This window comes from Hyperolius riggenbachi, chromosome 4 (genome assembly GCF_040937935.1).
Source record: "Hyperolius riggenbachi isolate aHypRig1 chromosome 4, aHypRig1.pri, whole genome shotgun sequence".
Classification (NCBI taxonomy): Eukaryota; Metazoa; Chordata; class Amphibia; order Anura; family Hyperoliidae; genus Hyperolius; species Hyperolius riggenbachi.
Genome location: NC_090649.1, coordinates 402,686,379 through 402,707,507, shown reverse-complemented (window position 1 = coordinate 402,707,507; position 21,129 = coordinate 402,686,379). Strand labels below are relative to the sequence as shown.

The following is a 21,129-nucleotide window of genomic DNA, read 5'->3' as shown; positions in this document are numbered from 1 at the left end:
ACCCCTTTGAACATTAAAGGACAACTAACACAAAACTACATATAAAATATAGATTTCCCCCATGTTGCTGCCATTTACAGTATGTAGTGGAAATCTGACAGATCTGGCAGATTTTGGACTAGTCCATCTTCTCAGTCGTAGGAATTTCGCCATTTACAAAAACACTTAGGCAGGGGTCACACTTGTCTTTCAGTTTTCTGAACAGTGTAGAAAACTGGAACAAGTGTGACCCCTGCCATTGTAACCTAGCCCACTGATTAACAGGAGTTCTCAGTTGAAATTGTTTTTTCTGTGCAGAAAATGCACACCAGTGTGACCCCTGCCTTACTGAACAGAAGTTGCTCAGTCCAACTGCCAAACTAGTGTGCGAATGAGTAGGGAGGCTGACTGACAGATTTGTAAAGATCCTTTCCAGGGAGTGCTTTTACAAAGAAAAAAAGAGATGCTAAGAATCCCCCATGGGGAGATGGACTAGTTCAGATCTGTCAGCTTTTCACTACCTACTGTAAGTGACAGCAACATAGGTAAAAAGTAATTTATAGACCATTTTACTCTGGGAGCAATGTACACCAGGAGCTGTTTACTGTCCACTCATTTGTATCTTTGAAATAAGGTTTAATAGTGAACTGTGTTAGTTGTGTGACCAGGCTGGCCAGGGAGATATCGGACTCATTTGAATTAGGTGAATATGGTTCTCTCTTTTTATAGGCACATGGAACCATTCTATAAGTATTGTAGCAATATATTAACAGCTATAGTGCTATTACATAGCATTTACTATAAACACATGGTTGTGGGAACTTAGCAAACCCACATGGACATACCTGATTTTCAATCAGCTGTGCATTTGCCAGCTTCTTCTGCAAATACAAAGAGTTGCAAAACTACTTAATTAGAAATTCTGAAATACTGTTTCATACACTGCATTGTACAAATGGACAAGGAAGAGAAGACAGACCTCAATAATGAAACAAGAGGAAAAATATACTTGAAGGCTGAATTACGGTAACCATTATCAAGAGGTGATCTTACAAATAGTTGTACAACAAATAAAGTTTGTCATGTGCTTTTCCCTCCTTGTTTCCTTCCTATTCCTTTAGATTGTAAGTTTGCAAGAGCAGGGCTTTCTCCCCTTTTGTGTCTTGGAATTTTGTTCATCATGTTACATTTGCCACTGTAATTACCCTGTCTACCAATTCTGTATTATGTACCAATTTGTCGGGCTAATTCACACAATTGGAACGATAGAGGTTTACAACCAAACACACCTACAGGGAACCACCTAGTAGGGACACTGTGTGACTAAAGGGGCCACTAGAAGTGTGACAGGGATAAAGCATATCTAAAAGGGGGACACTTCCTAACTTAAGCTGGACATTGCTTTCCTTTAGGGGGACACTGCCTGCCTTACTAGGATGTTGTGCAACTAAAGAGAGGGAATGTTAAATATGGTGTTTGTAATGCATATTCTTGAGCTATATTTGATGCAAAATATGCGACCAGAAAGGTTTGAGAAACCACTGCATTAACCACTTGAGGACCACAGTCTTTTCGCCCCTTAAAGAGGAACTGTCACGAAAATTTTAACATTTAAAACACATAATAGGAAGTGCATTTCTCCCAGAGTAAAATGAGCCATAAATGACTTCTCTCCTATGTTGCGGTCACTTACAGTAAGTAGTAGTCTGACATTACCGACAGGTTTTAGGTTAGTCCATTTCTCCGTAGGGGATTCTCAGCATGGCCTTTATTCTTTATAAAGACATTCCCTGAAAAAGATTTACATAAAGATGCTGGCCAGCCTCCTGCTCGCTGTACACTATTTTGGGAGTTGGATGGAGAAACTGCCGTTCACTAAGTGCTATTAAACATAAAGAAAACCCTAAAAACCCCCCTATGAGAAGATGGGCTAATTCAAAATCTGTCGGTAATGTCAGATTTCTTCTACTTACTGTAAGTGACAGCAACATAGGAGAAAAGTAATTTATGGCTCATTTTACTCTGGGAGAAATGCACTTATTATTTGTATGCGTTTTAAATTTTAAGATTTTCGTGACAGTTCCTCTTTAAGGACCAGAGCCTTTTTTTCCCATTCAGACCACTGCAGCTTTCACAGTTTATTGCTCAGTCATACAACCTACTATCTAAAGGAATTTTCCCTCCTTTTCTTGTCACTAATACAGCTGTCTTTTGGTGCTATTTGATTGCTGCTGCGATTTTTAGTTTTTATTATATTCATCAAAAAAGACATGAATTTTGTCAAAAAAATGATTTTTTTTCCACTCTGTGCTGACATTTTTCAAATAAAGTAAAATTTCTGTATACATTTTTGTCCAAATTTATTGTGCTACATGTCTTTGATGAAAAAAAAAACAATTCAGTGTATATTTATTGGTTTGGGTAAAAGTTATAGCGTTTACAAACTATGGTGCAAAAAGTGAATTTTCCCATTTTGAAGCATCTCTGACTTTTCTGAGCACCTGTCATGATTCATGAGGTGCTAAAATTCCAGGATAGTATAAATACCCCCTAAATGACTCCATTTTGGAAAGAAGACATCCCAAAGTATTCACTGAGAGGCATGGTGAGTTCATAGATTTTATTTTTTGTCACAAGTTAGCGGAAAATGACACTTTAAGACAAAACAAAAAAAAAAGTTTCCATTTCTGCTAACTTGTAACAAAAAAACAAAAAACAAAATGAAATCTGCCACGGACTCACTATGGCCCTCTCTGAATACCTTGAAGTGTCTACTTTCAAAAATGGGGTCATTTGTGGGGCGTGTTTACTGTCCGGGCATTTTGGGGGTGCTAAATTGTAAGCACCCCTGTAAAGCCTAAAGGTGCTCATTGGACTTTGGGCCCCTTAGCGCACCTAGGCTGCAAAAAAGTGCCACACATGTGGTATTGCCGTACTAAGGAGAAGTAGTATAATGTGTTTTGTGGTGTATTTTTACACATACCCATGCTGGGTGGGAGAAATATCTCTGTACAATTTTTTTTTTATTTTTTTTTTTACACACACACACAATTGTCCATTTACAGAGATATTTTTCTCACCCAGCATGGGTATGTGTAAAAATACACCTCAAAACGCATTATACTACTTCTCCTGAGTACAGCAATACCACACTTTGTGAAAAAAACAAAAATCAATTTCTGCTAACTTTTGACAAAAAGTAAAATCTTCTATGAACTCGTCATACACCTAACGGAATACCGCGGGGTGTCTTTTTTTTTTTTTTTTTTAATAGGGTCACTTGTGGGGTTCCTATACTGCCCTGGCATTTTAGGGGCCCAAAACCGTGAGGAGTATTATGGAAACCAAATCCTCAAAATGCCTGTTCAGGGGTATAAGCATCTGCAAATTTTGATGACAGGTGGTCTATGAGGGGGTGAATTTTGTGGAACCAGTCATAAGCATAAGCAGGGTGGCCTCTTAGATGACAGGTGGTATTGGGCCTGGTATGATGGATAGGAGTGCTGGGGGGGGGGGGGGGGGGGTGACAGGAGGTGATTGATGGGTGTCTCAGGGGGTGATTAGAGGGGAAAATAGATGCAATCAGTGCACTGGGGAGGTGATCGGAAGGGGGTCTGAGGGGGATCTGAGGGTTTGGCCGAGTGAGCAGAAGCCCACACGGGGCAAATTAGGGCCTGATCTGATGGGTAGGTGTGCTAGGGGGTGACAGGTGGTGATTGATGGGTGTCTCAAGGTGTGATTATAAGGGGGAATAGATGCAAGCAATGCACTGGCAAGGTGATCAGGGCTGGGGTCTGTGGGCGTTCTGAGGTTGTGGGCGGGTGATTGGATGCGCTAGGGGCAGATAGGGGTCTGATCTGATGGGTAGCAGTGACAGGGGGTGATTTACGGGTGATTACAGGGGAGGATAGATGCGTACAGTACACGGGGGGGGGGGGGGTCTGGGGAGGATCTGAGAGTGTGTGGGGGTGATCAGGAGCCCCCGGGGGCAGTGTTAGTGACAGGGGGTGATCGATGGGTGATTGACAGGTGATTAGTGGGGAGAATAGATGTATACAGTACACAGGGGGGGGGGTCTGCGGAGGATCTGAGAGTGTGGGGGGGTGATCAGGAGCCCCCAGGGGGCAGTGTTAGTGACAGGGGGTGATCGATGGGTGATTGACAGGTGATTAGTGGGGAGAATAGATGTATATACAGTACACAGGGGGGGGGGGGGTCTGGGGAGGATCTGAGAGTGTGTGTGTGTGTGTGTGTGTGTGTGTGGGGGGGGTGATCAGGAGCCCCCGGGGGCAGTGTTAGTGACAGGGGGTGATTGACAGGTGATTAGTGGGGAGAATAGATGTATACAGTACACAGGGGGGAGGTCTAGGGAGGATCTGAGGGTGTGTGTGTGTGTGTGGGGGGGGGGGGTGATCAGGAGCCCCCAGGGTGCAGTTAGGGACCTAATATAAAAAATAGCGCTGACAGATAGTGACAGGGGTGATTGATAGGTGATTAGGGGGGTGATTGGGTGTAAACATGGGTCTGGGGGGTGGGCGGGGGGTCTGAGGGGTGCTGTGGGCAATCAGAGGGAAGGGGGGGGGGGGGAAGATCAGTGTGATTGGGTGCGACATAGGGTGGCTGCAGCCTGCCCTGGTGGTCCCTCGATCACTGGGACTACCAGGGCAGGAGGCAGCCTGTATAATACACTTTGTATAGATTACAAAGTGTATTATACACTTTGTAGCGGCGATCGGGCAGCTAGTAACCCGCCGGCGCTTCCGAACGGCCAGCGGGTTACAGCGCGAGGGGGGGCGGAGCCTGTCGCTGGCGGCTGATCGCGTCACGAATGACGCGATCGCCGCATAACCACGCCTGCCGCCGATGGGAGTATTGCGGTCGTTTGGGCCCAGCCCTTGCCTCCGCCAATCGGCTGGGGGCGGTCCTCAAGTGGTTAAAGTACACCTGTGAGTTTTTAAAAATAAAAAAAATAAAAAAAATCAGATACTTACGTCGGGAAAGGGATCTTAATGGGACTTCCTGCTTCTGAGGAAAGTATCTGATTTTTTTTATTTTTAAAAGCTCACAGGTGTACTGTAATGCAGTGGTTTCTCAAACCGTTCCTCCTTAGCCAGCCCGTTCCAGCGCGGGCTCCCCCAAACAGCACATGGCAATAATATTTACATCAGCGCTCCTGTGCAGGCGCAGTATCCGCTTCCCCTTCGGCTCCGTCAGAAACAGCCGTGCGAGAACGGTTTTGTTCTACAGCGATGTGCTGCACACCTGTACAGTAGAGCGGCACGATAAGGCTCGGCTATTACCGCCGGAACCCGAGGGAAAGCGGATACACAAGGCTTCCGCCAAGTGAACTTTAGTGGGGTCCCAGCACTGGATTCCCTCTGCTATGGAGGAAGCCTTATTAGAATCTAGAGGCTACCAACTCCTGAACTAAGTACCTCCTAGGGACACTTTTTACTCTTTACTTTTGGAACCACATAATCTCTGTGTCGGAGAAGGCACTCTCTAGGTGGTCTGATCTTGGCGTGAAGCTAGAGGAGAAAGAATGGGAAGACTGATTACTATCCCCTAAACTAGTCTCTCCATGCCTCTCACCCAACTATATGTCCTACATCAGTTATCTTATTCCAATCCGCATAGCTAAATTTTCCTCATCCGCCTCAACGCTGTGCTCTAAATGTTTAACTCCTAATCCATCTTTTTTACACCTTCTTTGGCAATGTCCGCCTATTGCAGACTTTTGGAAACAAGTTGTGCACTTTTTGCACGATGTCATGGGCTCACCTGCCTCACTTGACATCAACATTCGCCTCCTTAATCTCTTATATGAAGATGTGGCTAAATGTGACAATATTCGTGATTGAAACTTTGTTCATTGTCAAACAATGTGTTGCTTACATATGGCTATCTCCCATTCTTCCCACCCTAGACGCCTGGAAGGCTAAAGTTAGGAAATACCTTCCTTATAAGTACCTCTTAGGGGCACGTTTCTTACCTTCTTTTACACATTAACTCCTTCTAGATTTAAACATTGAGCAGGAGCAGCTTTCACAGGTCTGTCATGGAACCAAGGACTCCATTAAAGCACTACTGTGACTGGCAGATAGCTTAGCCTAAGATTACGTGGATGGTTATAGGCCCACTTCAATTATTTGTGTTGTAATCAATTTGGTATGAATAGAATATTCAGAGGTAAAACTTGTGTTAGCCGACCAGCGATAAGGAAGAACAGAGGCCCATACTTACATTCTGCAGTGAAATGGGAGCCATCTGCTCAGTACACTCAATGGTCTGTGAATTTTCATTAGAACTTCCTGGCTGTGTATTCTTGATGACATCTTGATCTTCAGTGGCCTCCTGTAGCAAATGAAGAAGGCAAACAAACTGCATTTCAACGTGGTAACAGGCACCGGTAAATCACTCGCGTAGATCAATGTATTGGTACATCCTCCAGCTCAGTGCGCAGAATCAAACTACAAAGGTGCTGACAGAACCATAGTAAACAGGTATAGTAAAGTAAATCAAATGCTTTTCACGTCTGTAGTTTTGAGTGCTGTTTGTGCTGCATGAGGCTGAAGAGAGCAAAATGCATGTGCTATTAGCACTGGGCTCATATCAAATCTAAAGTCAGCCTCTACACATCAGAAAATGATATACCTTAAAGCAGCTTTTCTCAACCAGGGTTCCCTGGAATACCAGGGTTCCTTGAGTACTCTGTAGGGGTTCCTTGGCATTTTTCCCCATTGTGGGTGAAGTATTATAGAGCACATTGTAATAGGGGGTACGGTAAAAATAAGCACTAAATTGGGAGTCAGAAAGCACTAGGATAAGAAGACAGTATAATGTGTGTTAGTGTAATAGGGGGCAGTAAAATAAACAGCCTCACCTACTTTTAAAGACCACGCCTCTTGCAAAATAAATGCAGGGGTTCCTCAAGATCAAAAAAAATGTTTGCAGGGGTTCCTTGAAATGCAAAAGTTATTTGCAGGGTTCCTCCAGGGTACAAAGGTTGAGAAAGGCTGCCTAAGGTGTACCAGAGATGAGAAGCGTCTCAGATTCCACACTTACATGGGGCTTCCTTCCTGTGTGACTCCTGACACCTGAAAGCCTGGCCGTGTCGCGCTCGGTTATGCATGCACGGCCAGGCACGCTCCCCCGTCGTGCTACCATCCCTAGGAGCGATCTGCGCCTGCGAGGGACGAGCAGCCTTAACGGGTCTTAAGGAAGCCCCAGGTAAGTATAGAACCTGAGACACTTCTTGTCTCAGGTCACTTTAAGTTACAGTTAAAGTCCTACTTGTGTTTTTTCAAGGCATAGTATGTGAAACAGATCACAATTTGCAACGCATAAGGTTTGTGCATGGCACATTTTTTTGCGTTATTCATTTTTTTATTACCTGGCTTGTTGGGTCTGCACAACTGTTTTACTGTGTAAATGGCACGTGCTGCTTGGTTAGACTGAACAACAGTCTGAACTCTCAAAACAACTCTTCATCCTACTATCACGAGACAGCCAAGGAGGAGATGGAAGGGGCACCATCTAGTATTTTACTGTGACCACAAAGGTGACCCTACCCACCTAATTTGTGCTGCTGAGTCAGCCAGTACTGCAACACTTCAGTTTCATCATCAGGTCTTGTCCATTTTATCTTTGCTCAGGGTGTAATAAAGAATGCCTCTCTATTGGATTCATTTAAAATAAATCAATAAATGCAGTGAGAAATGCCTGATTGGTGCAGGCCAAGCACAGTGATGAGAGGTACACATGGCTATTATAAAGACAGAACTGAGCTGTGAATCGTGCTTTGCTAGAGTTTGGGTCCACTTTAACCTCCTGGGCGAGAATCCCGAGCTGAGCTCGGGGTATGTCGCGCAGGAGGATTTCTCAGGCCCTGGTTTCTTTTTGCAATCTGATCTATTCCATGTATTTCTAGTGCACTGTAATTTGGAAAATTGGTATGTGAGAACGTTTCAAGCGACGGACTTGCGTTTATAAGCAGTCTCTGTGTAAACCAGGCTGATGCTATTACTTGTTCGCCATTCCTGATAATGTGGCAATTAATGGTATAGTCCCGCAAACAATCTATAGCTTCCAATCGATTATTGCGGTGATTGGAAACTACCAGTCATGCCCATTAAAGGAAACCTGTAATGTCCAGAAAAAAAAAAAAAGTTTCACTTACCTGGGGCTCCTGCCAGCCCCCTGCAGCCTCCCTATACCTGCGCCATCTGTGAACGATTCTCTGGTCTCCCGCCGCAGCTCAGTCTCGTTATCGGAAGTCGCTGGCCTTGGCCACATGCGTCTTCGATCTCCTCGCTGGGAGCGTGCTGCGCAGGAGCAGTACGAGCTTTTCTCGTACTGTGCCTGCGCAGGACACTCCTAGCAAAGGAAACACTACAAGGACAATACCCAATTCAATCAGATGAATGTAATCGATACTTTTTTGGATCGATCCCTTCAATCTGATTGGTAAGTGGGAATTTGTCAGTTAATGGGCACAACTGATTGTTTCGGATCGATTACCAGAGAGATCGGAAATGACCGATAGGCAGCGGGATTGTACCGTTAATGGCCACCCCTAGATACTGTATTTTTCTTTGTCCAATATGTGATTCAATAAAAATGATATTTAAAATGTTTTTAAAAAGGATTTAGATCAGAGACAGATCTATATGATGGTCATCTATAAGTGTGTATGGCCAGCTATATGGATTAAGGCACTGTGGCATTTGATTGGTCCATTTTAAAGCTACACACATTTGTAAAAAATTTGAATCAACTCAACATTCCAGGCATAATCAATTAGGCTAGACTTACTTTAACAGAAGTAAAGTCATTGTAGCACTGGTGATGCTTCAGATACCACGTGACAGTGATCTTAACAGGCTTTGGACACTTAAAATCCTGAACTGTGGAAGACAACAGATAAGTCAATCAAAATATTTCTATGGATCAATCAATCAATTCCTGTCACTCAGTGAAGTTCACATTCTAATCTCCCTACATACGGTTCAATTTTTAGAGAGAAACCAACTAAGGGTAACCATGCATTACTCAAACCTGATCAGTGAGGGTATGTTGCCTGCCCATACACTCCCCTCCCAGCCCCCCCCCCCCCCACCCCCCATTCAAGGGTAAGTGGCAGGGCTGTGGATTTGGTACTAAAATCATCTGACTCCTCAGTTTATGAAACCACCGACTCAGACTCCAACCGACTCCAGGTACCTAAAATTGCCCCGACTACAACTCCACAGCCCTGGTAAGTGCTACCCCGTGCCCATAATGGTTCACCTCTCAGCCAGCACGACTCCTGGCCTCCTCTGGTGTCCGCCATCAATGTAAGCGTCCATACCAAATGACACCAGGCACATGACTAGCGTCACTATATGTGCCTTTGAAGAAGCGAGCCTTTATATTGTAAGCCTCTGGCAGGGCCCTCCTCCCTAGCGTTTCCAGCTTAATTATGCAATCTTACTGTCAATCACCCCTCTCGTGGACTAGAACAGTCTATTTTGACCTATGACACTGTATTGTTATCAAATCATTTGCATGATCTTGTTTTGTTGTGAGTTTCCTGTATGTCCTACCTTGTATGTTAACCCATTTATCTATTGTGCAGAGCTGCGTAATATGTTGGCGCTTTATAAATACAATAAATAATAATAATAATAATTTATACAATGCATACAGGCATGAGGGAGGACACAGATACTCTTGGGAGGGACGTCAGCAAGGGGGTTCGTCGGTCGTTGCGGTCCCGTACGCAGTTGCTGCCGCAAACCCACTTGAGCCCTTGCGCCAGAAATTTGGGGCCTTCATGTTACAGCCCTGGATTTCCGCTGATTCTATAAATTATGGAATTGGAAGGTTGATTGGCCCACAAATTCGAGTGCTGTATGGACACCTTACCAGTTGTTTTTTTAATAGATGAATTTTGTAGCCCTCCCTACCAGATATCATCTTCCCCTCCTCATCACTCCCTTCTCTTAACAGCAATCCTTAAAGGAAACCAGAGACGAGTCTAACTAAACGTTTTATACATTCCTGGGGCCTCCTCCAGCTCCATGCGCACAGATCACTCCCACACCGCCGTCCTCGGCCTTCTCCCTCTTTGGTACCGGGTCCTGTAACTGCAGCCAGTCGTGGTCAGTCTGCACAAGAGAAGTGCGCCCTCAGCCGCCGGAGAGATATGTAAAGAGCGCACTTCTCTTGCGCAGACTGGCCGCAGATGACTGCAGTTACAGGACCCGGTACCAAAGAGGGAGAAGACTGAGGACGGCGGCGTGGGAGCGATCCGTGCGCATGGAGTTGGAGGAAGCCCCAGGTATGTATGAAAAAAACCTTTTAGTTAGACTCGTCTCGGGTACACTTTAAATGATCAAAACAGTATATTAAACAGATGGAACATATATCAATCTGTATTATGTACATCCTCCTCAGTAATCTGATTAAGAGAAGCAGAGTACTCTGACCATTGGAACCACGCTTCTGTGTACAATTTCAGTTTGAACAGGTTATATCGTACAAAACCATAGCCTTATCAACCCTTTTGATCCATAACCCCTTAGAGGAGGCCTGTTCCTAGAACCACTCATGGACAAATCCTTCTGGGCATGGAAACGCAGGATTTTGACTAAAGTTGTCCGTTGAGCAGAGAGAGTAGCAAGAGAAGACTCCTAGGATCCACCACAATTCGCTCCTCCATAACCTCTGTCATTATCTTGCTAACTGTAACCCAGTAATGCTGTACCACATCAAACTCCCATAGTAGGTGCATAAAGGTGCCCACCTCCCGCCGCTTGAACTTAGTACATAATTCAGATCTGTCTTGGTAAAAAACGTAACTGCATAGGAGTCCGGTAGGCTCTATACACCAACTTCAGGTACAGACATTTGTCCACAGCTGAGAAGGTGACACCTACCATACCAAGAAGGTCTACGCACTGAAAGAGGCATAATATTTGGACATAGTTTGCAGAAGCAGCCTGGCTTAAACCTCTGAAAGGGGACAGTCCAAATGCTTTCGCAAAAGAAGGCCCTCAATCTTGTCAGACTCCCACATCCAGAAACCAGGAAACTGGGCATGTCAAGCATGACGCACCTGAAAGTACTGAAAAAAGCATACTATTTGGTTGATACTGCGCTTTTAACTGTGCAAACGTGAGCAATCTACCACCAGAGGCAAGCTGCTTCACCTGCTTGATACTCTTGTCAGCCTAAAACTGCAGATGTGGGATGTAGGGTTTACCCAAAGGGGCATGTATGGAGAGAGGGTGTTTGGATTCCTGCATCCTGCCCTGCTGACCTCCCATGCCTTATGCTAGGTTCACACCATACAATTTTGTGTTAGATAGCTCGATAGATAATTTCCGACTTGTCCAATCTTATTTTCGATCGTTTTTCTGATTGATTTCTCATAGAAGTGAATGAAAATAGATAAGAAGAGATAACAGAATCGAATCGGAAATCAATCGGACGGAAAATCAACTGAAAAAACGCATTGCGTGTATCCAGCCTACATAGGAACAGTTATCTTTAACCCCCTTGGCGGTATGAAAAATTCCGCCAGGGGGAAGCGCAGCAGTTTTTTTTAATTTTTTTTTGTTTAAATCATGTAGCGAGCCCAGGGCTCGCTACATGATAGCCGCTGCTCAGCGGCATCCCTCCACCCTCTTCGATCGCCTTCGGCGATCTCCGATCAGGAAATCCCGTTCAAAGAACGGGATTTCCTGGAGAGCTTCCCCCGTCGCCATGGCGACGGGGCGGGATGACGTCACCGACGTCAGGACGTCATTGGGAGTCCCGATCCACCCCTCGGCGCTGCCTGGCACTGATTGGCCAGGCAGCGCACGGGGTCTGGGGGGGGGCCGCACCGGATAGCGACGATCGGGCGCGGGGCGGCGGCAATCGGGGTGCTGGCGCAGCTAGCAAAGTGCTAGCTGCATCCAGCAAAAAAAAAAAAATTATGTAAATCGGCCCAGCAGGACCTGAGCGGCACCCTCCGGCGGCTTACCCCGTGTCACACACGGGGTTACCGCTAAGGAGGTTAAGTATCTGTTAATCCCCCTGAAAGGAAGATTAATAAGTGATTTATAAGAGCCAACTTCAGCAGCTTCTAACGTAGCAGCAGTGTTACGTGTGTCCTGGGCAAATCACCACCGTGCTGTTACGAGGACTGAGGCCCAAAAATATTTTCTGAGATCCAGGATGGCAAGTCCTTCTCCATCAATGGAGAATTGAAGAGTGGAGAGAGACAGTCGAGGAATACCCCCTCCCCATATGAAACCAGATGTGATAAGAGACTATTTTGCGGAAATAGACTGTGGGATCCACACTGGGGACTGTCTAAAAACGTAATTGAACCTGGTGAGGAAAAGCATCTTAAAAAGATTTACCCATCCCACAAAGTATCATCCAAGCCGAACACTTACTAACATTTATACTATACTAATACAAACATTTGTATAGCGCTTCTCTTCTGTTGGACTCAAAGCGCTCAAGAGCTGCAGCCACTAAAGGAGCGGTCAAGGGGCCACCCTGCAGTGTCAGGAAGTCTTGCCCAGGGACTTCTTACTGAATAGGTACTGAACCTAGTCAGGATTTGAACCCTGATCTCCCATGTCAAAGGCAGTTCTTAACCAGTACACTATCCAGCCACTGGTACAACTTACAAGAGTAATGATCGATTACTAGCTGAAGGTTACATGGGATAAATTGCCCAAGATCACCTTCTACTATAATACCCAAGCGCCTGAACCTACGCAAACCACCTCAATTGGGCATGAGAAACTAGAGGGACGTTATTTGTATCTATTGGGTATAAGAGGGACTTATCCCAATCTATACCACTCCCAGAATAAACACCAAAGGTGTTTAAGATCTGGAGTGCTGCTTGTAGAGAGGGCCCTGCGTCGCCCAGAAAGAGTACCATGTCATCAGCGTAAAGCGACACCTTCTTGACCAATCTCCCCACCTGGAGCCTGACAGCATTCTTGGCTAGTCTAAGCCTGACTGCTGGTGGCTCTATTGCAAGTGTGAACAGAAGGGGGGTGGGGGCAGCCCTGACGAGTATCCTTCCTAGAGGAAAGGAGTCAGAAATTACATTGTTCGTTTTGATTTTGGCTTTGTTAGACAAATACACGAGCTTGACCCAGGAGACAAACCTATGCAAGACTTACCAGAGGTACAGCCACTCCACAGATCAAAAGCCTTCTCAGCGTCAAGTGTGGCAATGGTTCTTGTGCCAGTGTAATTATCATGTGAGATCAGCAGATTGGTATAAAGGCATCTCAATTTAATGTCCGTACCTCTGCATGTCATAAGTCCGGCCTGATTGGGATGGATGAGGGTCTCCATCACTCGGGTCAACCTCCTGGCCAGCTCTTTAGAAAGGATCTTGAGATCAACATTTAGTACGGAGATTGGTTGAGAAGAGGCGCAATACCTGGGGTCTCTATAACTCTAAGGGCTTGTTTCCACTGTTGCGACGCGATTTCGGCCGCATTCCGACGCTTGTAAAAACGCATGCGGATGAGTTTCCGCATGCGTTTTTACCCGCGATTTCGCATGCGATTTCGCATGGCAGGGTGCCATGCGAAATTAACCATGACACTGCCAGGGCTAAATAAAATTGAAAAAGGTGCGAAATCGCACGCGAAATCGCAGGTAAAAACGCATGTAACAAACGCATGCGTTTTTACTATTAAATACATTAGCGGCGATTCGCACGGATTCCCGACGCAGGCGAAATCGTTGGCTCTTTTGTGCGTTTTTTTCACGCTGAAAAAAACGCACCTCAACAACGCTACAGTGGAAACAGGCCCATCCACTTGCATTACATGTGCGGATCTGCATGCGTTGGACGCATGCAGATTCGCGATAGTGGGAACGAGCCCTTAGAGATTATCATTAGAGATGTTAGCGAACCGTTCGCCAGCGAACCTCTATGGGCCGCTACTACTTCCGGGTCGCTACGACCCGTAGTAGCATGGCTGCGCTGGGCCGGCGGTGGGTGTCTGATCGTGCGCCTGTTGCCGGACACTCTCTGCACATAAGCGTGACGTCACTCATGATGTCACGCACAGAAAGTGCCCGGCAACAGGCGCGCGATCAAAGTCGCGCACCGCCGGCCCAGCGCAGCCATACTACTCCGGGTCACAGTGACCCGGAAGTAGTACAGGGTGAGGGGTTCGCCGACATCTCTAATTATCATTATCATTATCAGAGTTGTTTTTAGAATGTGGGAGGAAGCACACATTGCTTTTTTTCATGCACTCTGCACCTAATTTGTTTTGTATAACTCACCCTTCATAAAACATGGTGCATTATGTCTAGTTAGTTCTGTGCACAAATAAATGATCCATTTTACACAGTCTGTTTCAAATTTAGAAAGAAATGCTTTGGTATAATTTACTCATTGCTACAGAAGCCTGAAGGCAATGTTGTGCTATAGCAGTGCAAACCCCAGTCTAGTCTCAATGCTGGGCTTGACCAGCTGGAGTTGAGACTGACATGCACTGGTGTCGTCTCAATTTCTAAAAACATTTTGTGGAACAGATCTAAAATGTCATGTGTGTACCCCACTATTTTTTGAAATAGCAACGTTTTGAAGACTGTTGTCACTTATTGATCGTGTGTGGGGATTACTTTATGCCTGGTACACACCACGCAATTTCCCATCAGTGTCAAAATGATTATTCCCGACTAGTCTGATCATTTTCTGATTGATTTTGAATAGAAGTGATCAGAAAATTGAAATCAGATAAGACCTGTTGGAAATAATCGATTCAACCCGTCTGACAGGAAATTGCATGGTGTGTATCAGGCATTATTGTTCCCAGCAAATCATTATACAAAACCAGTCTGCCAGTTCTGTAGTGTCACAGCTGCATTCTGCAGTAAATAAAATAAAAATGTAAATATATACATACACACACACACACAAATGATGAAAACTTAAATAAATACACACTTGCAATTAAAGAGTATTACAGAACGCAGTTTGCAATAAATATGTTGCCGTAAACAGTAAAGGACTGGTATTCATCTCAAGACCTGTAAAACTGGTACAGGAGTAACCTATACAAAACAATGGACATAAAAACGACATCCAAGAAATGAATAGTCTGTACTTACGTTTCAGTTTAATGTTTGTGTGGTTAAATAAGATCTTCCTGTGTAAAATGTCCTCTGAATAATCCTAAAAAATAAGATAGGCAGCCTTTTTATGCATGGTGCATTGCAAGCAGAATGCCCAACTTCTATATGACTCCCTCTCATGTACATCATCATTCCCTGATTCATTAGCTGCAGAGCAGTATACTGGTCCTGTGAATGACACACCCAGAATTATTCTACTGCCTACCAGAGTCACCCTAGACTAGAGAGTACAGAGAGTACCCTACTTACAAATTACTCAAGTGACAACGTTTCACAGACATAATGTACAAATAGATAAACATGTGTATGCACAGTGCAAAACATTAATAACCAGGCTATTTTACTTGTTATATTTTGCTTGAGCACATTGTATCCAGCGCAGGAGTTTTGGACGCCGCCATAGACCGTAATACGAATTACAACTATAGCAGCACACAGTGAGCAACTTCGGCGCCGTCAGAAGACGGAGCTGAAGTTACTTTTAAAACACGTGAGGGAGCAGGCTGGTGTTGTACTTTGTTCTCTGGTTGAACTCGATGGACGTATGTCTTTTTTTCAACCTATGTAACACTGTAATAAAACACTGTAATTCGGCCGCCAGCAATAGCTGGAAGCCAACTTACATACAGTGGAATGCGAAAGTTTAGGCAACCTTGTTAATCATAATTTTCCTGTATATATTGTTGGTTGTTACGATAAAAAATGTCAGTTAACCTCCTTGCCGGTTATCCCGAGCTCAGCTCGGGGTAACCTGCGCAGGAGGATTTCTCAGGCCCCGCTGGGCCGATTTGCATAATTTTTTTTTGTTACATGCAGCTAGCACTTTGCTAGCTGCTTGTAACATTCGATTGCCGCCGCTCATCGCTGATCCGCCGCGCTGCCCCCCCCCCCCCCCCCCCCCGCCCCAGACCCCTGCTCAGCCTGGCCAATTAGTGCCAGGCAGCGCTGAGGGGTGGATCGGGATTCCCTGTGACGTCCATGACGTCGGTGACGTCGTCCCGCCCCATCGCCATGGCAAACGGGGAAGCCCTGCAGGAAATCCCGTTCTGAACGGGATTTAATGCTTACTCTGATCGCCGAAGGCGATCGGAGTGGGTGGGGGGATGCCGCCGCTCAGCGGCTATCATGTAGCGAGCCCTGGACTCGCTACATGATTTAAAAAAATAAAAAAAAGTTCTGCGCTGCCTCCTTGCCGGCGGGAATTAGACCGGCAAGGAGGTTAAATATATCATATAGGAGACACACACAGTGATATGAGAAGTGAAATGAAGTTTAAGGGATTTACAGAAAGTGTGCAATAATTGTTTAAATAAAATTAGGCAGGTGCATAGATTTGGGCACTGTTGTCATTTTATTGATTCCAAAACCTTTAGAACTAATTATTGGAACTCAGGCCTCTTTTCCATGAACTGTTGAGCTGTGTGCTCAGCAAGCAGTTGCCAGGCAGCAGTGAGCAGTGTGAGAGTTTGAGAGGCATTTCACTGCCTAGAAACAGTTAGTGAAAAAGAGGCCTCAATTTGGCTTGGTAAGCTCAGTGACCCCTGATCTACATACACAGGTGAATCCAATTATGAGAAAGAGTATTTAGGGGGGAGGGGGTCAATTGTAAGTTTCCCTCCTCTTTTAATTTTCTCTGCAGGGTAGCGACATGGGGGTCTCAAATCAACGCTGAAATTACCTGAGGACAAATACTGTTCACCATCATGGTTTAGGGGAAGGATACAGAAAACTGTCTCAGAGATTTCAGCTGTCTGTTTCCACAGTTAGGCACAGAGGGGAGGGAGGGAGAGGGAAGGAACTGCAGTGAAAATTACATAATGAATAAAATTACTTATCGTTTACAATATTCACTTATAGATTATTTAGTCAGCATTTGTTCATTGTAAAATCTTTCCTCTGATTTACATTCTGAAATTTGTCGCTGGTGGTGACATCTTTAGTTATGCCAGGTAATTGTTATGGTGCCCATGCACGATACAATAAAAATGTTCGATTTTCCCGTTTATTCTATCTAAATGATCGAATCGAATGAAAGTTGATAAAAAAAAAAAAAAAAAAATTCGATTGGACATGCTGGAAAAATCTTTATATTCGATCTAATTGAATAATCGAACTAAATTATCTAATCGGAAAAAAATGAAAAATTGTACCATGTATGGGCACCTTAACTGAGAGTTGTATGCACAGTGGGAGATATTGCTTGCTTGGCAGTTGGAAAAAGCCATTACATCCCACAATACAACAAGGCTGAGGGCTCGTTTCCACTAGTGCGAATCCGCATGCGGGCACTGCACGCGGATTCGCATAGGCAATGTCAGTGGATGGGGCGGTTTCCACTTCTGCGGGTGCGGCAGCGTTTTTTGAAGCGGCAGAAATCTGCACGGCAGAGCCGTCAGATTTCGCGTGCAGAAGGAATGTGCACGAATCGCCGCTAATGTATCTTAATAGGGAAATCGCATGCGGGGTGACCATGCGTTTTTTGACGCGAAATCGCATAGGTAATAATGTTAATTTACACCAGCAGTGACATGGTTAAATTCGCATATACCTTACCTATGCGAAATCGCGGCAAAAACGCACGCATTCGTCCGCGGTGGAATGCAGGCGATTCTGCACCGCACTAGTGGAAACGAGCCCTCACAGACAGCAAATTGTCAGGACCATTGTCATGACATCACACTGTGGGAGGGGTTTCCCCACAATATACCACATACAGACTCCCCTAATGATCTATTTGAGAAAAGGTAAAGATTTCTCGTGGGAAAAGGGGTATCGGCTACCGATTGGAATGAGGTTCAATCCTTGGTTAAAATTCCTCTTTAAAGTGAATGGGAACCCCCCCCCCCCCCGTTTCAAACCCCCACCGAAAGGGTATTTGGAAGTCTTTGGGAGCCGTGTCCTCCCGAAAAAAGGTGCGGCTCCATACTGCACAGGCGTAAGCGTGCAAGAGAGCATGCTTGCGCAGGTGCAGTACAGGGCCGCCCTTTTTCAGGAGCACTCGGGCTCCCTGAAGACTTTTGAAGCCTTCTTCGGGCGGGTAAAGCAGTATTTGACTAAATTAGTCAAATACTGCTACCGGGCGAGCCAGCACTAGAACGAGGGGACCAGGAGAGGAGTGGGAAGGCTCTATAGGACCCAGAGCCTTCCCTAATCTTGGGTAAGTATCTGTCTCATTTTTTTAAATGCGGTTCCCATTCACTTTAACTACCTAAGGACCGCATCACGCCGAGGGGCGTGACCGCGGCGGCAGCCCCAGGACCGCCTAACGCCGATTGGCGTCAAGTCCTGGAGCTACAGTTTGGCAGGGAATGCGTGCGCGCATGCGAGATCAGTCCCTGCCGGTTCACGGAGCTCGGATCACGCCTGCTAGCCGCGATCGTTTAGAGCCGAAAGGGGAAAGAATTCCCCTTTGTTTACAATTGTACAGTGCTACGATTTCCTGCAGCTCTGTACGAGGGACACTCGGCTGTCCCTCAGAGCGGCTCCGATTGTGTGTCCTCTCATAGGCTGATGCCTACAAGAGGCGGGCAGCAGTGCCGATCGTCATCCTATGGTGATTTAGGAGGGCACAGGGGGGAAGAGGGAGAGGGAGGGAAAAGACTCCCTTTTGTTGTTAATAAAAAATTTTTTTTTTTAAAAAAGTGGTCACAGCAGCTATCAGAGACCTTCGACAGAGTGTCCTATTACACTAAAAGGAGGTACAAAGAATTTGTGTGCTGAGTTGTAGGGCTGTGCAGCACCCTAACAAAGCTGCACAGTCCTATGTAATGAAAAATGGCCTGGTCACTAGGGGGGTGTAAGCTTGAGGTCTTGAAGTGGTTAAAAAGCTTCTTTAATTGGTGTATATAGCATGCCTAACCAAAGACCCAATAACTCATTCAGAGGACAGTGCAAAAAAATCTGCATAACTTTTGACAATATCCAAGTTTTTAAATCTATGACTGCATAAATTCCAATATTATTCTCATACAATAAAAAAAAGTATAATTATTGTAATAGAAAAAGACACTTGTGAGTCTTTCGGCCTCCTGTCAGGAATGACAAGGGAAGTTCAGTCACTGTCCCTGATCACATTCCGGTGACATCACCACAAGTGACAATAAGAGGAGCACAGTTGCCCTCCTCTCCTCCCCCATGTGTGGGCACGTGATGCGCGCACCCGGCTGCCTCTATGAGAAGCCCCTGCCTAGGCGGTAGAGCAGTGCTGCTACTTACGTTGGAGCGCTGATCAGTGAACACCCCCGGCTCCCGCACTGCATGCACCCCCGGCGACACAGCGAGGCCCAGGCACAGCAGCAGAAGGCTGAGAGATAAGAGATGACTTGTGTAGGCGCCAATCATCCTGCAGCCACTCGCGCAGACAAGGCAGCGTATTCTTCCTCCTTAGCAGACAGACTTGCTGACAGCTGCCCGTGCCAACCCGGAGCTGCTCACCTGGCCAGCTCTGACGTCACAGCTTCACCTGGAGGCGGAGAGGCGCGGTTACAACGCCTCTTGGTCATGACCACTGAATAGGCAGCGTAGGCTTCTGCAAGCCTGGACTGCTAGAGGGGAAGCCTTTATTTATCTTAGGTAACCAAATGTGTCCTGAGAGCTGTAGCGCTTCCACCATCTTACTGAAGACACACACTCATTGGCGCCTGCGAGCTTCCTGTTTTTTGACGCTGTCACGTGACTATTGGTCCACGAAGAAATGTAGTGCTAGTGCGGAAATAGAACTAGAGCAAAGCACTACAGATGGGAAGTTCGGATCTGTTCAATGATCCGGATGATTCGAATCGGATCATTGAAAAGATCCGGATCTTTGATCCGAATCTCGGATCATTTTACTACCGGCACATTCAGGGGTGAAATGAGTAGCAGGACAGGTCTTTCCCTGCTGTGGACAGGAGAAGGGGAGGGGGTGGACACACAGAGAAGGGGAGAAGATGGACAGAGGGCAATGAGTGGACAGAGAAGGGAGGAGGGACGAGCAGAGAGCAGAAATGTTTGCTTGCACCCAATACCCACATGCTGCAATCATACGCTTTACATGTATTTCACCTCTATGCTCATCTGTACTCTTTGAAAGCAAACGTCGCACAGTGAATGAAAACATTCCCAGAAGTGAAGTGCAGCTGTTTAGTGCCAAGTGCAGGAGGATCATATTGCCCTGTAATCACAGTGCCTGGAAAGTTACTGAGCTGTGTTGAGCCAAAAGCTTCCAATGTGTTCACTGTGCACAACTACGGAACAGACAGCCTATAATCAGCAGCACGTTATAGCCAGTATGTGTGCTCTACACATATCTGGCAGTGGCACCCATGTCCCCTCTCTCATCTACAGGGGCGTAGCAATAGGGGTTGCAGAGGTAGCGACCGCATCGGGGCCTTTGGGCCAGAGGGGCCCTGAAGGGCCCTCCACCAACTATAGTATTGGCTCTCTATTGGTCCTGTGCCCATAATAATGACTTCTATAGATACTTTGAAAACTGGTAATCCTTAAAGGGACACTTAAGCCAGGAAAAAAAAATGAGTTTTACTCACCTGGGGCTTCTACCAGCCCCCTGCAGCAGTCCTGTGCCCTCGCAGCCACTCACTCATCCTCTGGTCCCCGACTGCCAACTAGTTTCGTTTTTGCCGTCAGGACTGGCCATGCGTAGCTTTTTCCGCATTCCTGACTGTAATTAGCGCTATTGCGGGTCGCAACACGTACAAAAATACGCGTTGCCGCATTACGCACGCATAGATATGCGACAACGCGTATTTTTGTACGCGTTGCGGCCCGCAATAGCGCTAATTACAGTCGGGAATGCGGAAAAAGCTACGCATGGCCAGTCCTGACGGGCCTGTCGGCAAAAACGAAACTAGCTGGCAGCAGGGGACCAGAGGATGAGTGAGTGGCTGCGAGGGCACAGGACTGCTGCAGGGGGCTGGTAGAAGCCCCAGGTGAGTAAAACTCATTTTTTTTTCCTGGCTTAAGGTTCACTTTAAGAAACTGTTTCCCATGCTTTTC

The 21,129-nt window shown here is 45.9% G+C and overlaps 1 protein-coding gene across 4 annotated transcripts in view; it reads right to left on the bottom strand.

The window, feature by feature from the left end:
* Window positions 1-19,769, bottom strand: part of LOC137504197 (transmembrane protein 87A-like) — a 234,116-nt gene extending 214,347 nt beyond the window's left edge. For 3 of the 4 annotated variants that reach the window (XR_011019443.1, XM_068232292.1, XM_068232289.1), the window contains exons 1-5: window positions 19,351-19,769; window positions 15,112-15,175; window positions 8,794-8,885; window positions 6,223-6,333; window positions 825-860 (exon numbers count right to left, since the gene is read on the bottom strand). Coding sequence is in view for 3 of the 4 variants with exons in the window: in XM_068232292.1 (XP_068088393.1) it covers window positions 825-860; window positions 6,223-6,333; window positions 8,794-8,885; window positions 15,112-15,175; window positions 19,351-19,476 (429 nt within the window). In the remaining variant the exon portion in view is untranslated. The remainder of the gene's footprint in view (window positions 1-824; window positions 861-6,222; window positions 6,334-8,793; window positions 8,886-15,111; window positions 15,176-19,350) is intronic. The other variant, XM_068232290.1, reaches the window with a different exon arrangement.
* Between the last annotated feature and the right edge of the window lie 1,360 nt (window positions 19,770-21,129).